The sequence below is a fragment of the Rhizophagus irregularis genome, chromosome 27 (assembly GCF_026210795.1).
Source record: "Rhizophagus irregularis chromosome 27, complete sequence".
NCBI lineage: Eukaryota > Fungi > Glomeromycota > Glomeromycetes > Glomerales > Glomeraceae > Rhizophagus > Rhizophagus irregularis.
This window is the reverse complement of record NC_089455.1, coordinates 3,352,001-3,368,879: the sequence shown is the minus strand read 5'-3', so window position 1 is coordinate 3,368,879 and position 16,879 is coordinate 3,352,001. Positions and strand designations below refer to the sequence as shown.

At 29.4% G+C, this 16,879-nt stretch overlaps 4 protein-coding genes across 5 annotated transcripts; 2 read left to right on the top strand and 2 right to left on the bottom strand.

The window, feature by feature from the left end:
* Positions 1 to 1,737: 1,737 nt before the first annotated feature.
* OCT59_018621 (uncharacterized protein) lies at positions 1,738 to 3,008 on the bottom strand (the record flags this gene model as incomplete). The annotated part of the gene is made up of 6 exons (XM_066148894.1): positions 1,738 to 1,743; positions 1,812 to 2,085; positions 2,160 to 2,392; positions 2,462 to 2,733; positions 2,822 to 2,899; positions 2,969 to 3,008. 6 exons carry the CDS (start codon positions 3,006 to 3,008, stop codon positions 1,738 to 1,740), a joined length of 903 nt encoding a protein of 300 aa, XP_066004780.1.
* Positions 3,009 to 6,027: 3,019 nt separating this feature from the next.
* OCT59_018620 (uncharacterized protein) lies at positions 6,028 to 8,832 on the top strand (the record flags this gene model as incomplete). 2 transcript variants are annotated; one of them, XM_066148892.1, is made up of 9 exons in its annotated part: positions 6,028 to 6,430; positions 6,489 to 6,980; positions 7,050 to 7,502; positions 7,659 to 7,782; positions 7,866 to 8,000; positions 8,057 to 8,223; positions 8,331 to 8,533; positions 8,604 to 8,738; positions 8,818 to 8,832. In XM_066148892.1, the coding sequence occupies 9 exons, from the start codon at positions 6,028 to 6,030 to the stop codon at positions 8,830 to 8,832; spliced, it is 2,127 nt and encodes a 708-aa protein (XP_066004778.1). The 2 variants fall into 2 exon arrangements, with proteins under 2 accessions (XP_066004778.1, XP_066004779.1); XM_066148893.1 differs by lacking the exons at positions 6,028 to 6,430; positions 6,489 to 6,980; positions 7,050 to 7,502; positions 7,659 to 7,782 and having other exon boundaries at positions 7,871 to 7,882; positions 8,094 to 8,223.
* A 4,250-nt stretch (positions 8,833 to 13,082) lies between these two features.
* On the top strand, positions 13,083 to 14,000 carry OCT59_018619 (uncharacterized protein; the record flags this gene model as incomplete). The annotated part of the gene is made up of 9 exons (XM_066148891.1): positions 13,083 to 13,092; positions 13,175 to 13,205; positions 13,287 to 13,321; positions 13,404 to 13,434; positions 13,517 to 13,546; positions 13,627 to 13,657; positions 13,746 to 13,776; positions 13,862 to 13,892; positions 13,982 to 14,000. 9 exons carry the CDS (start codon positions 13,083 to 13,085, stop codon positions 13,998 to 14,000), a joined length of 249 nt encoding a protein of 82 aa, XP_066004777.1.
* Positions 14,001 to 14,815: 815 nt separating this feature from the next.
* OCT59_018618 (uncharacterized protein) lies at positions 14,816 to 15,666 on the bottom strand (the record flags this gene model as incomplete). The annotated part of the gene is made up of 4 exons (XM_066148890.1): positions 14,816 to 15,009; positions 15,253 to 15,324; positions 15,405 to 15,555; positions 15,649 to 15,666. The coding sequence occupies 4 exons, from the start codon at positions 15,664 to 15,666 to the stop codon at positions 14,816 to 14,818; spliced, it is 435 nt and encodes a 144-aa protein (XP_066004776.1).
* Positions 15,667 to 16,879: the final 1,213 nt, after the last annotated feature.

Here is a 16,879-nt window from a genome sequence, read left to right as displayed (position 1 = left end):
TTAAATTCAATTTTATAATATTTTAATAATTTGTAATCTAATTTAAAAGTTAATTTCAATAGATTTAAGTTACCGGTTATTTATTACAATAACAATTTTAATTACAGATAAAGTATACATTAGTTTAAATATTATATAACAGATAAAAAAAATATCAATAAATCTATAATAAACTAATTCAATAAATTAGAATTATGAGTTAAATTGGTGATGTAAGTCAAAACATTATGCCTTAATACTCCAGAATCATAACTCATCAACCCAAAGTTGAGGATTAACCGGGTACCTTGCTTTAGATTCAGCGACACTGCCCAAGTTGGATGGGGTGTCACAGGTACGCTTTAAGAAGACTCGCTACGACTCTATTGCAAAAAGGATAAGTATATTCGAAAACACCAGACATAAATTCACCTCAGAAGTTTGGCGGGAAACCCCTATAAACAACTGCAGTTTCATCATTACCAAAATCATTGAACTTAGGGATACAATGAAAAAGTTCATGAGAATGACGGCTTTAAAAAAAAAATACAAATATATTCTCAACTTTGACAATGCACCCTTATTCTTTAGCCTGGAATTCTCATATGACTAAATTATTGTTGTTTGTAATTTGATCCATTGAATCCACTATAAATTGCCAGGCAAAGCGAACTTTTATTAGACAACCATAGCTTCATCAACAAACATTGCAATGTGTTTGGACGGATGACATCCTGTTTAATAAATTTTAAATGGGCAAACGTGGACCTAAAACCCATTAGAAGATAGGCTGCAAGAAGTGCAAAGCAACCTATCTAACCCACGAGTGGGTCAAGGGTTAAGGGAATAAATTAACGTCAAAGCATGCAAAAGTTGGTATGGAGTTAAAGTCTTACAAACTAAAAATTATTTTTGCCACTTAATTCTCCAATAATCAATGTTATAAAAAAGTTACTTACGACTTAAGCCTACTTAATTATATATAAAATGACATTTCGAACAGACAGAGCTCATGATATATGAGAATATCCCATCATGCCTATTTTAACCCTTGATTAAAGGATTTTCATTGCGTTATCAAACTGATTATATAAGTTTTACGCCTATATAACATAAGCTTATGCCCATATAATCAATCAAACAAGTCCGCCTTTTCCTATAACACACTACGCACGACGGCAAACGGTATAGGAGGAAGACTCTAATTTTCAGAAAGAAAGTTTTTTTTTTTCAAAAAAAAAAAACGTACAAATAAATAGCGGTTAAATAAAATGGTGGTTGAATTGACTTTTTAGGAATTAATAGGTCTTATACGTGATCATTTAATATACGCGATCATTTAATTACGCGATCATTTAATCAGACAATTTTATAAATTTGGTATTATACAAACTTGATCAACCAATAATTGTTTAGGTAATGCACAGATGAGTTCTTTATAGGTGGATATTATCAAAATAGAGCCAAATTAGTAACTTTACACAGTTTATATAGATAATTGATTATTTAATGGTAATAACACAACAAGTTAAAGAAATTCAAATATGATTGAATCTCAACAGATATTCAAAACTTTTAAAACTTTTTGTGATTTTTCGATTGAAGCTAATTATTATTAAAGTCTATACCATTAAAAGAATATAATTAAATAAACTAAAAAGAAATACTCAATAAAACTCAATTTTATTTTTTTATTAAAATTTTATAAAATCATTTATTAATGATTCTTCTTTGTCATATAATTTTATAAGAACGCACCTAAATCTATAATTTAATTTTATTAATATATTATTATCAAAGGCGTGATGTGCGAAATAAATAAAATAACTTACTTGTTTTAGGGTATTTACTATATCACTTCCACTTCGGGAAGGGATAATTATATTTTTAGTCATGGTATCCAACTCCTTTATACCAGGTAAGTTTTTACCATCCCAAGAAATGCGGATGGCTTCCTTAACAAACTCAACTAACGTATCCATGCCTCCATTATTTGTCAATTCCAAAATATTGACAGCTGCGAGTTGACGGTTTAGAAGTTTCTGCACCACGTTTTCGTCAACGTAATCTTTAATTTCTTTTTGAAAAAGATTTCCAGTCGTACCCCTATAATTAATTAATTAATAATTATACAAATAGCACTATTTTGTTGACTATAAAACAATAAAATAAACAAATACCTGCTCTTTCTGATTTCTTTATATTCCCTCACTAAATTTAGAATATTTTGGTTGAATTCATTCCTGAAGTCTGTTAAAGACTTACGAGTTTTATCTAGATATCCTCTAGCTTCGCTAGTGTAAATTTTAAACCGAAAAATTTTCACAACCAAATTGTCGAGTGCTTCACTACTCGGATTCCTCACTCGTAAAAATAAGCACTTTACTGACTCATCCCATAGTCGTATTTTATCCTAAAATATTGAGATACGTTATTTGAGATTTAGACATAATAAATATTATCATATTGTATTAATACTAACTTCAGTATTCTTTGAACTAACAACATAAGATGATTCGTTCGTCTCATTCGCTAATCGTAAGATTTCTGGATTTTTTACAAGCCAGTTACATATGTCTAATTTGGTACAAAACTGAAACGGATCCGGAATTGTTTTAGCCGCGCCTAACTTGTCATTATCATCATCTTCTTCTTCTTCTTCTTCCTCCTCTTCTTCTTCACTTTTATCCCTTACATCCTCTTTTACTATTACTTCCTTTTCACTTTCGTTATGTTTTTGCCTGGTATTCATATCTGTATGTAATATATTATTTCAATTATTTCAATTAAAAATTAATAGAATAATATTAAAGAGCTAAAGCCTATATAAATTAATATTTACCTAATAATAATTGATTAGTTTTTTCAATATTTATTTCTCTCCTCTTTCTCGGTAAGGTCCTTTGATTTTTTTTCGATCCTATTATACATATTTCGGTTATTATTCTTACATATAAGCAAAACTTTTATGGAAGAGTTATATATATACCTGTTTCGATTTCTATTTCTTTATTATTACGTTTAGTCATAATATCATAATGAGAGAACAAGAGAAAATGAAAGAACGAGAAAAAAAGTGAAGTAAACTTCTCGCAAGATTGTTATGATATAAATTAGATCTCCTTGATCAAAAGAGCGAGATTGTCGATATAACCCCTTGATCAAATATGGGATATAAAACGAGGTTGTCACGATATAAATGAGATCTTGGTTACTGTAATTTTAATTATAGAACGTAATTGGAAAGTATGCAGGATCTCAATATCGTTGTGTACTGTATAAATTGAGGGGAATGCGGGATCAGTTGAAAATGTTGAAAGATGGAAAAAAACTATGATTTCTAGAGGATCGGAAATTAAATTTAGTTTATATAAATAAATTATTACAATATCGAATTTCATTCAGTGACATTTTTTTTTATATGGAAGATTACCTCAAATCGATTTTACGGTTCCAAATTTTATTATATTTTCAGGCTATACGTGGAATGAGAAGAAAAATAATGGAAAGGGGTGAGAAGAAAAATGATCGGTAGAAGAAAAAGGAGTGAGAAGAAATTAATGGAATATTACGTTTTGAATTTCCATTTTTATGTGTGATACGATGACATGCAAGAAAAATTAAATTTTTAAATAATTATACTCTTGATGATAAAATATAAAATATGATCGGAAAAAAAACCAATCAATAAAAAAGATCGATTATTTTTAAACTGAACCATGTGATGATCCTATCTAACTAAGCCATATCTAAGCCTTATTTAGTGTAAGCCCCTGGATTGATTACATAAAAGAATTTTTTAAATAGATAGATGGGATCTACAGTAGTCAACTTACAACGATATTTGAAAAATACCGATATATTGATATTTTATACTGTAGGAAAGAGTTTTAATACATATTGGTGTAATCAAATATCGGTATATAAAGTATCAACTATACAAATAATGCAAGTCATGTGCAACTAATCATTTGTCTAATTGTTCGGTAATATTCTAAAACGGAGTAAATTAAGATCGAATTAAGTTCCTTACGGTGTAGATTAAGGTTAACTTAAAATTCAGTATAATTGTAATATATCATCGCAGTGTAATATGAAATATAATCAAGGAAGGACATGCGTGGTTTAAAATATTACATTTTCTTTTACCTTAAATATAATTTGCAGATTACTTTCGTCTTCTTTATTGCTTTTTTTAATGTATAATTATAAATAACATTTTTAACTCACTTTTTATTAATAGAATTTGTTTATTTATTTTTATTTATATATATTAATTAACGCCGTGATGCAGTATTACTGTAACTATATTTTTAAAATAAATTAATAAATCAAAAAATTATGTGTGTATTCAATGTTAAATAAATTAATTAAAGATGATTGCATTAGAACTAAAAAATTTAGACAAGATCATAAAAATAAACTCAAAGAAATCAAAAAAAAATATGTGTGTATTCAATGTTAAATAAATTAATTAAAGATGATTGCATTAGAACTAGACAAGATCGTAAAAATAAACTCAAAGAAATCAAAAAAAATTATGCGCGTATTCAATGTTAAATAAATTAATTAAAGATGATTGCATTAGAACTAAAAAATTTAGACAAGATCGTAAAAATAAACTCAAAGAAATCAAAAAAAAATTATGTGTGTATTCAATGTTAAATAAATTAATTAAGGATTGCATTAGAGCTAAAAAATTTGCAAGATCGTAAAAATAAACTCAAAGAAATCATAATAAATTTATTATAAATATAGAGCCTTTTCTTGACATTTTCCCCATCAAACTAATAATATTTAATAATGGCAGCATTAAACTTAAACGCAAATCTTCCAGTATACATTCAATCGGGCCCGATGACGCTGCTTTGACCTTAATTCAGCGTCGTCGGGCCTATCAGCCCTTATTCACCACAATGAGGTTACATGACCAAAAACAATTATGGCGTGGAATTGCTCGTGATATACGAAACAACCACACATTCAGGCCAACTAAAAAACAATGCAGAGAGAAGTGGAATGCACTAAAGGCGGGGTACGAGAATCTAGAGAGGCTAATCAATAGAAATCCTGATGATTACCCTACTCGTTAAGGTTACTTGTCTAAACCTCTTCAAAATCCTATGATTAGTTTCGTCAAAATTTTACTATAGATTTATTATAGTTTCGGCAGAGTTTCAGCAGTTTCGGCATTTATAATAAGTTTTGGCAGTTTTGCCTTTCTCCAAAGTTTTGCCAGTTTTTTAATATAACTTTAATATAGTTTCGGCAGAATTTCGCTTTTCGGTGAAACGCCATCTTGCCTAAACCCCTAGGTTTCGGCAAGCAACCTTACTACTCGTACCCCGTCTTTACATGACGAGAGGTTTCACCAAGAACTCTCAGACGAGTTCTGGAGAGTTGAGCGTAAGTATTTATTATTTAACTGATTTTTTCATTAATTCATTGCATTTATATTAATAATTGCTTTGTTTTAAGCATTAGTCCGGTCCTCCCGAATAAATAGGGTGGATCGTAGGACATACGAGTATAGAGAGCGCAGGCGCTTTAGGCGCTCTCGCTCCCGATCCCCCTACCACCACCGAGAGCGCGGGCGCTCTCATTCTCGATCTCTCTACTACCGAGAGCGCGGGCGCTCTCATTCTCGATCTCATCGTCACCGACATCATTAATATTTTTATTTCATTTTATTTTTTATTTTATTTTATTATATGTTTTATTTTATTTTATTATTATGTTTTATTTTATTTTATTATTATGTTATATTTTATTTTATTATATACTTATTATTTTATTCAATAAATGACATTATTCGATAATATTATTTGTCATACCAATTGTCATTAACCATATACAGTATAATTGACCCTAAATTTTGTGTATTCATTAATAGCCAAATCGGCATTAATTTAACTGAAGTGATTACTTAATTGGCAATTGCATTTTTTTTTTTTTTTTTGCTGACACGCTTAATAAATTTAAAGTTCTAATTGAATTAATAAAATTCTAGTTAAATTTAAATTAATTTAAATTGTAATTGTTATAAAGATGAGGAGACGATATAGTCACGCCAAACCAATAAAACCAATTCGAATTCGAAATCGGTTTTCTTACAGCAATCTTGGTGAGACAACTACTTCCGGTGAGAGACGTTCACCTGTACGTTCACCTGATAATGATGACGATAACATGGACTTTCAGTATAATCATGAAGATAATGATTTAAGTTTTCAGGACATTAATGATGATGATAATGAATATGGATCAATTGGTCCTCAGTATTACAATGATGAGATGGAAGATGATGATCAATCATTTGATAATGAAGAGGAAGAAGAAACTGACAATGAATACAATAGTGAAGAGGAAGAGGAAAATGACAATGAATACAATAAGGATGAGGAGGAAGATAATGATAATGGAGACAATAATGAAGAGGAGGAAGAGGAAGGTAATAATGAAGAAGGAAGGAGGCGTGAATGACGAAGAGGAACATAATGACAACGAAGAGGAAGAAATACATCAAATTGTTGAAGCTTTGGATGAAGATAAGATACCGTCCTGCAATGGTGAATTTGCACCGTACTTTGATAATTATACAACTACGGCACTATTTTGTTGGCTTCAGAAGCATAATGTTTCTACAAAAGCATATGAAGACCTTGTTGATATCATTCACAATCCTCAATTCGAACCTACTCATGTAGTAAAAAATATCCGTAGATTCCAATCATGGAGAAAACGTCTTCCTCTCCTACCAATAATAACAAAGCCTATTCAAATTTTACCAAAAAAAACTCCGTCAACTTCGCGAGATTCGAAGCTTTCATATCAACTCTCAATTAGTGATATTATATGGCGTGTTCTCAACAATCCAATGCTGATGAAGCATATGTATTTTGGACCCGGTGTTAATTCTGAAACAAAGTCAGAATATTGGCATGGAACTTTATGGGGAGAATCACCACTTTTTGGACAACATGAAATAATAATATCAGAAGGTAATAGGACAATATACTTTGGTATAATTATGATTTGTTAACATTAAAATATTTATTTTAATAAAATAGTAATATATCAATCTGGTGATTTTGTCTACTATCATGATAATGGTCTTAAAAAACTTGGAAGGTTGAGAGCAATTTTAAAAGATGAAAATGGAAACTATGAGTTACGAGTTCAACTAATTTTAAATTATGATGATTTACCTGGAAATATAAAAGGGCTATCAAGACGACGTCGTTCTCTAACTGGGGAAGTATGGTTTCAGGATGAACCATTTATAACCATAATTACCTCTCAAATTTTAGAGAAAGTAACTATAATGATGACGTATAAACACCAAATTATTCCAGAAGGTTCATTACGAATTACTGAAATAATTTATAAATGTAATGACCGTTGGCACGTTCGTGATGCAAAGCTTTCATACCAACATCCTTCAGATTACATTTCTGTCAGAAATCCACCGTCGTCTATGCCAGTTTATAAGCTGTTTTTAGATCTTTACTATGATGATTTTGGTACATTTAGAAATGTATACCATTCCTTAGGTGGCGTCTATATACAGTTTGGTAACATGCCAACGCATCAGAGAAAGCTAATCAAGAACCATTTTGTTCTTGGATTTATTCCTTTTGGTGGAAATTTTAACGAGTTTATGGTACCATTTGTTTCAGAAATAAAAAAATTTGAGAAAGGAAAGATTATGACTGTTCAAGGACAAGATGCATGGGTTATTGCTGGGTTGGGTCTTGTTACAGCAGATCTACCTCAAGGTAATGATATGGCAGGAGTACTGAGGTATTTTTCAATTTAATTATTAATCTTAATAATATATTTTCGTAACAACTATTAAAATGATTTAAATTTAAAAATCAATTTAGACATAATGCAAATAAAGGTTGCCGTACTTGTACAACTAAAAAGGAATCATTGAGTACCTATAATCAGGATAGTGTGACAACATTACGTTATCATCATATCACAGATAAGAAATTTCAAAAATTTCTCAAGAATCTGTAAGTTCAAAAAGAGGACAACTTTGTACAGAATATGGTTTAAGATCATTACCTAGTATTTTGGATAAATTAAAACGTGAGAGACATTTACAGACGCCACAGGATATTTATCATGCCACCGCAGGAAAGATTGGGCGGCTACTAAAACTAACCTGTGAATTATTTTCACAAGAAGGAGAGGATGATTTTGTTAAAATTTGGAAAAATTTTGAAATTCCAAAAAGTTGGTCCCGTCTACCAAATCCAATTAGTCATTACAATAGCTTTATGATGTCTGATCTTCTTAGACTAGCTATGATTATGCCATTTTTATTAAATCGATTTTTAAAGGAATCAAGCTCAAAAATAATGAAGCAGCCACTATTCGACAAAGGATTGATGTGGCTCGAATTAGCTTAGTGCTAAAAGCTATTATATCTTGTTGGGTACAAGTTGCAAAGACTATGAAAGCAGTTTTTAATAAGGAATTTACGTTAGATAGCTATGAGGAATTACAGCTATGTCTTAAAGAAGAGTTTTTAATTCTTCCAAAGGTATAATTATAAATTTGAAATTCAGAACATGGAATAATTCAATAATTAACAATATTTTGTTTTTTTATAGGTTTTTGCAAGTTTTGTTAACTTACCAAATATACATATTAATATGCATCTTTTGATGCATGCTAAAACTTTTGGTACACTTGTCAACTCTCAGGTTGGTATAAAAGAGATGGTTCATCGTATCTTTAAAGGAATGGTACCAAAAACTAATTGCAAAACTATAGACCTGGATTTATTAAAACGTTACAATACTTTATTTGCAATTCGACATTTAGCAGATGGAGGTATAGATCCAAGATTAAATAGATCTTGTACTGGGTTCACAAGTTCAAATTTTGATCAATTATTTTTGAATTGGTATGTTACAGAAGATAAATATTTAATTGAGGAACAAATTCAAAATGATGACGTAAAAGGTAAGATAGCAAAATATTATAGTACTTCATATTTATTTTTTCACATATGTATAATATTTACTAATCTTTTAATTTAGTTACTTCACCAGTAAATTTTATTTCCAATATTTCCTTAAAAAAAAGAATGTCAAAGCAGGAACATGATAAACTTCTCTTGACTTTGCATAATTTTAAAATTGAATTGTTTTTATCTTATGTGGATATGAAGTTTGAGGCAGCACTTATAAATTCTTCAATTAGTTGGTACAAATTAGCATCATATACAATTGAAGAAAAAAATGGTATTCTTTCAAAAGTTCACCTACATCTCGGTGATTTTATCACAATTTATGAAGAAGATCATGAAGAATCTTATGCAATAATCAAAGGTATCTTTCAACATAAGGGTAATAATAACAAATATTATGCATTTATTGTTGTAGATTGGTTTGAAGATACTATAGTTGAACATTCAGTATTAAAATGTCCACTTTACCGTCTTCAAGCAACAGGAGATAAATGGAGACGTATTTTTCCAATTACTGTAATAGATAATGTTCAAAAAGTACACTTTATTCATAATTGTAATTCAGAAAGGTGCCAACTACCAAATCATGATACTACAAATAGAATTTGGATAAAAAATAATTATTATTTTACAGCCATATAATTATATTAATTATATAAATATAATAAAATAATTATTTAATTTGTATCGTATAAAATTTTGGTTAAAATTAACCAATAAAATCATATGCATGATGTAATAATAAATTAAAATTAACCAATTAAAATCACTTTAATTACATGCATGTGATATCTAAAAATAGCTAAAATTCGCGTTTATTAATGAGATTTTTTTTGTTTATTTTCAAAAATACACTTTTCTCTTGTCTTTTATATTAACACTTTACGGTATTTTGTTCGTCTCTTCTTTTCTCTTTTTAAAGTATACTTTAATTATCTTTTTACAATATTAACAATACTTTGGGGACACTTTAGTTTATATATTCAACATAGTAAAACACCCACATACGAAAAGCAAGAATAAAAAAAGAATAAAGAAAAGAAAATGTACCCACCACTCACATACGAAAGAAAAGAATAAAAGAAAGGAAAAATGTACCACTTAACCACATACAAAAGAGAAAAAAGCCATTTTTTAAATAAATAGTGGAACTGTTAAGCAAGGTATGAAAATAGGATATACGCGTATTTTTCATATTTTTTTTACAATATGTTGTGGTTTGAGTATTTTTTTGTTAGACTGTGGTATAAATGTGAATATATTTTTCAACGGCCATGTATCTATTGCTTGTTAAATATATTTGCAATTTCTTTGTTAGACTGTGGTATTACAATATGAAATATGAATATATTTTTCAATGGCCATGTATCTATTGCTTGTTAAATATATTTGCAATTTCTTTTGTAATATTTGCTTTAGCCTGGAAGAAAATGTTGTAAAATAGGGCTGGATATTTATGGCATTTTCCGCCTTCCAATTACTTTGTCCGGGGGTAGCCTGACAATTTGTCGTTATCCGTCAGTCGTAGCAACCAGCATTTTTTTACAATATTATGATTTTAAGAAACAAACTACTCTCAAAAAAATTTAAAGAAAGAACTAACTTAAAAATATTATCATTTTTATTATTCTTTACAAAATCCCAGAATTACCTGCTTTAACTATTATCCCAAGGTTATGTATTAAATTTTAAATATATTTTACAAAGAATACATTTTATTAATCATGATTGTTTTTTATATATATATATATATTTTTTAAAATTGAAAATGATGTATCCATCCACTCACATACGAAAAGAAAAGAATAAAAAAGAGAAGAAAAGAATAAAAAAAAAGGAAGAAAAGAAACGTACTCCACTCACCCATAATAATCTACTAATAAAAAATTATTATTATTAATGTATAATAAATAATAAACATATATTACAATAAAAATATTTTTGTGATGTTAATTCAGTGTTGATATAATATCATTACGATGTAGTTACGATATTAAATAAATGTAAAACATTTTTTGTAATATTAATTCAATATTAATATGATATTATTATGATGTAGTTACGATATCAAATAAAATTGTAATATTAATTCAATGTTAATACGACATCACTACGATGTGGCTACGATATCAAACAGATGTAAAATATTTTTGCAATATTAATTCGATGTTAATATGATATCACTACGATGTGGTTACGATATCAAATAAAATGTCAAATATTTTGTAATATTAATTCAATGTTAATACGACATCACTACGATGTGGTTACGATATCAAATAGATGTAAAATATTTTTGCAATATTAATTCGATGTTAATATGATATCACTACGATGTGGTTACGATATCAAATAAAATGTCAAATATTTTGTAATATTAATTCAATGTTAATACGACATCACTACGATGTGGTTACGATATCAAATAGATGTAAAATATTTTTGCAATATTAATTCGATGTTAATATGATATCACTACGATGTGGTTACGATATCAAATAAAATGTCAAATATTTTGTAATATTAATTCAATGTTAATACAATATCACTACGACATGGTTACGATATCAAATAAAATGTCAAATATTTTGTAATATTAATTCAATATTAATATGACATCACTACGATGTGGTTACGATATCAAATAAATGTCAAATATTTTTGTAATATTAATTCAATGTTAATACGACATCACTACGATGTGGTTATGTGATAAGATTTACATCGCATAATGATCGCAGCGATATCGCAGAGATATCGAACTAATCAATATCGAATAAATACAGTTACGACTAACTTAACGATGTCGAATCTATTTTTTATCAAAATATCGTAATGATATCGTAATGATATCATTGCGATATCTAATCAATATCGATTGTAAACTCCAAGTTTCAGCAAAGGGACTCAAAAATATATATACAAAGTAAGGTATATAAATGCATTACTATTATCCCTTAAACTATTTTGCAACCAAATTTGCCTACAATTTTGTTTTTTAATTAAAGACACTTTAAATATCTTAAATATTTTATTACATAAACCAATATTTTTGTAATAAATTCTATAGTATTTTCTAAGTAAAAAATTGAAAAAAAATTCAATTTAATTAATGATTTTTTAAAAGTAAATGATAGACAAATTATAATAAATAGTAGCTAAATTTTTTAAATTGAAATATTTATTTATCCATTAACCCTAAAAATATAAAATTACCACCATTTGATGCATTTTAATGAGAAGAATCTAATAGAAATAAAATTGTCCTTCTACAAATATTATGTAACAGGATAACTTATAAAATCTAAAAATTTATAAATTAATATAACTTTTTATTTATCAATTTTAGAGTTATGATTTTATTACCATTAAATGCGCTTTAATAAGAGGAATCTAACAAATATAATTTCATCTTTCTATGATCACTAGATCTTAAGATATTTTAAAAATTAAAAAATTTTTAAAATTAAATTTAGCCCTACAGTTAAGGATGGTGCCGTAATTGGGCAATTGCGGAACATTGCGGATCCGCAATATTGCGGATTTGCGGATTTCAGAAGTCCAAATATCCGCAAATCCACAATCCGTAATTAGCCGCAAATCCGCAATTTTTCCGCAATTCCGCAAATGATCCGTAATTCTGCAATTAATTACGGAATTGCGGATTATTTGCGGAATTGCGAATTATTTGCGGATTTGCAGATTGCCCGCAAAAAAAAGAATAATTTTTTAAAATATATGTAATTTTTTTAATTAACTAATAAAGAAACCGATTTCTTCTTATTACTAAAAATAAAAAAAAATCGGTTTTTCATTAATAAAATCTTTTAAAAAGGACATTTTATTTTTTATCGGCCGGTTAATTTGACGGTTATTAATGATCCAGATTAGATTATTGGACAGTAGTACAAATCATCTGATAATCTTTTTTTATCCGGACAACTGAATTGCGTTGCGCAATTTTAAAATACATCGTTCTTTTTCTTTGTAAATTCCGGCCTGGAACTTGGAAATGGAGACGGGTAAGTGTCTCTAAAGTATTTTTTTGTTTTTTTTATGTAAGAACGTTTATTAACGTTCTTTTACTTTTTTTGTAGATTCGGCCTGGAACTTGAAAATGGAGACCGGTGAGTATTTTAAAGGGGGAAGCGGTTTTTTTATTTTTTTATGTAAGAACGTTTATTAATGTTCTTTTACTTTTTTTTGTAGATTCCGGCCTGGAACTTGGAAATGGAGACCGGTAGGTATTTCTAGGGAAAGCGGGTTTTTTGGTTTTTTTTATGTAAGAACGTTTATTAACGTTCTTTTACTTTTTTTGTAGATTCCGGCCTGGAACTTGGAAATGGAGACCGGTAGGTGTTTCTAGAGGGGAAAGCGGGTTTTTTTGGTTTTTTTTTATGTAAGAACGTTTATTAACGTTCTTTTACTTTTTTTGTAGATTCTGGCCTGGAACTTGGAAATGGAGACCGGTGAGTATTTTAAAGGGGGAAGCGGTTTTTTTTATTTTTTATGTAAGAACGTTTATTAACGTTCTTTTACTTTTTTTTGTAGATTCGGCCTGGAACTTGGAAATGGAGACCGGTGAGTATTTTAAAGGGGGAAGCAGGTTTTTATATTTTTTATGTAAGAACGTTTATTAACGTTCTTTTACTTTTTTGTAGATTCCAGCCTGGAACTTGGAAATGGAGACCGGTGAGTATTTTAAAGGGGGGGAAGCGGGTTTTTTTTGTTTTTTTATGTAAGAACGTTTATTAACGTTCTTTTACTTTTTTTTTTGTAGATTCCGGCCTGGAACTTGGAAATGGAGACCGGTGAGTATTTTAAAGGGGGAAGCGGGGTTTTTTTTGTTTTTTATGTAAGAACGTTTATTAACGTTCTTTTACTTTTTTTTTGTAGATTCCGGCCTGGAACTTGGAAATGGAGACCGGTGAGTATTTTAAAGGGGGGAAGCAGGTTTTTTTTTATTTTTTTATGTAAGAACGTTTATTAACGTTATTTCACTACTTTTTTTTGTAGATTCGGCCCGGAACTTTGATTAGTAGTATCCCTCAAGTTCGTCATTGTTGTCTGTTGTTTGATTTAGTTTTTGGCGCAGTTGCGCCATTTCAGAGATTATGGTTTTATTGTTTCTAATAAATAATAAATAAATAAATTTATTAAAAAATTTTTTTTTGATTAAATTTACATTTATAAAACCAGTTGTTTTTTATTAAATTATCATTAAAGACATTAGAAAAATTTTTAATTATCAGCCAATCAGAATTGCGGAATTGCGGGTTACTAACCGCAATTCAACTCCAAAATCCGCAATATTGCAGATTTTGGAAATTATTTGCGGACCCATCCTTACCTACAGTTTAAGGGATAGTAGAATTAGACAAAATAAAGTTTTAATTTGCATATAATTTAGGGGCGTGCCAGAAATCACCTGATTTCGCTCAATTAGAGACCTGACCCCCCCTACCCCCCAGGTGATCATTTGATTAATTAGAAATTTGATTGGCTAAAAAAAAAATTGTGGACAATTGTAAAATGAAACCGATTGTCTTAATTAAATAAATTATAAAAAATTTTTATCCGATTTGATTATCATTTTTTTTCTTTGAAAAATGCAAAGTTTTTTAAAACTGCCAAAATTTAATAAAACCTTCTTTTATAATGAACCCCAAGATAAATATCAAGAATTTTGTAATGCATATGCGTATTATAAACAAGCAGTACTATGTAATTCAAAACCAAATCGTCAAAAATTAATGCAAGAATGTATAACTGCTTGGAAAGAAGTTAGAGAACAGAATACTTCTTTTATTGAAAATAAAATTAATGAATATTATAACACTATACCTCCTACTATTCATTCTCATCAAAATTTTTTTTATCACATCGTACTCCTCGTACTCCTACTGCTTCTACTTCTACTCCTACTCCTACTCCTCCAAAACACACTTCTATTCCGCAACATATTACTACTCCAAGACCGATTGTTAATGAGTTTATTGATACTACAACAATACAAACTAATGCTAGATCACAACAAAATGTGGCTAATAAAATTAATTCAGCCATAAAGAATATATCAGAATGTCAACAAATGGTAGAAATTACCACAGATGAATCATTAAAAGTTACGTTAAAAACTAAAATAATTGAAGAAGAACATACTCTATCAGAACAACGTGTATTATTAAGTAAATTGAAACGACATGCTGAAGCTCAATCAAAATTAAGAACAAAAAAAAAATTAATAGAAGAAGGAGTTGTTGAACAATATAATACTCCGGGAAGACCATCTGCAGCTATGAAAGATCCAGAATTATGGGATAAGATCCATGATAGTGTTGAATTCGGAGCTGCCCATGCTAAACGAAGAAAAGTGGTTATTAAAGTAAGAACAATAAAGCATTTACGCGAAACTTTAGAAGAAAAATATAATACTTACTTATCCCGCCAATGCTTATCCACTTATCTTCAACCTCGCCATCAAAATACTTTTGCCGCACGTCGTCATCATCATCCAGCAAAAGTTGGTCTTGCCTCTGTAGCACGAACAGATATGAAATCACATGTTGATGAACACTACTGTTTAGCGTCTGTTAAAGCAGCAAAAATATTTGCCGAAGTATTTGCAGATGAGTCAATTATCATCTCTCAAGACGATAAAGCAAAGATTGGGTTGGGTATACCTGCAGTTGGCCGTACATTTAAAACAATCCAATCTGTTAATGAACCCGTAACTGTTGAAGATCATGATTTTCCAACAGGATCAAAAATGAAACTCATACCTTCCGTTTATTTAGTTATTAATCCAGCTGATTCAAGTAATACACTTCGAACTGGTCAACTTTTCATATTCATTAGGCCAGAATATTTTATTGGAACATCATCAGCAACTCACATCGCGGATTTAGAAAGTATTATTAAAAATGAAAATTTTTCTAATACTCTAAAAAAAGAAGATAAAGTTAGACCAATTTGGGTTCTTCTTGTTGATGGTGGACCTGACGAGAATCCAAAACATATGAAAAACATTATTCAATATGCTCACCTTTTTCGTTCTCTTGATTTAGATTACCTAACTGTTCGTACTCATGCCCCAGGTCAAAGTGCATATAATCCAGTAGAGCGAAGCATGGCTTCTTTATCTGAAAAACTCGCTGGTATTACTTTACCTATAGAGGAATTTGGGTCACATTTAAATAGTCAAGGAAATGTGATAGATGAAGAGTTAGCAAGACGAAATTTTGAATATTCAGGAAATAAATTATGCGATATATGGAAACGAGATGATATACATGGAAAACCTGTTACGGTAGAGTATGTTGATCAGGAGAGAAATCCGTTTGATGAACCTGAACCTTCAATATCATGGGAATGGATAGAGGAACATACACAACTTTGCCGCTATTCACTGGATATAAAAAAATGTAAGAACCGAGAGTGTTGTAGTGAATACAGAGCTCCAGATGCAGCAAAACTTTTAGATGAAAACAATGGATTTCTTTCTCCAACTACCAAAGGAAAAGATGGACATTTTATTAATCCAATTCATGCACTTCAATATCATGATAAACTTAAAATCCTTGAATATGATCGTTGTTGTCCATCAATTCCACAAGAATTACATCAGCGTTTGTGTTGTGATATATGCGGCAAATATTTTCCGACTCTCAAGTTTATAAAAGAACATAAGCGCAATATACACTCACATTATAATAAACGCCGTACTCAACAAAAAAGAAATTCAAAACGAACAGCTAACGAAACGGAAATGGAATGTGTAGTTATTCCATTAAACTTTAATGTTGCTGAGGATATTATTCAAAGAAACCCATGGCAAGAAATTGAACAGGATGTTCGTGAAGTTCAGTCAGATAGAGAATAATAGTTTGTAATAATTAAAGTTTGTAATAATTG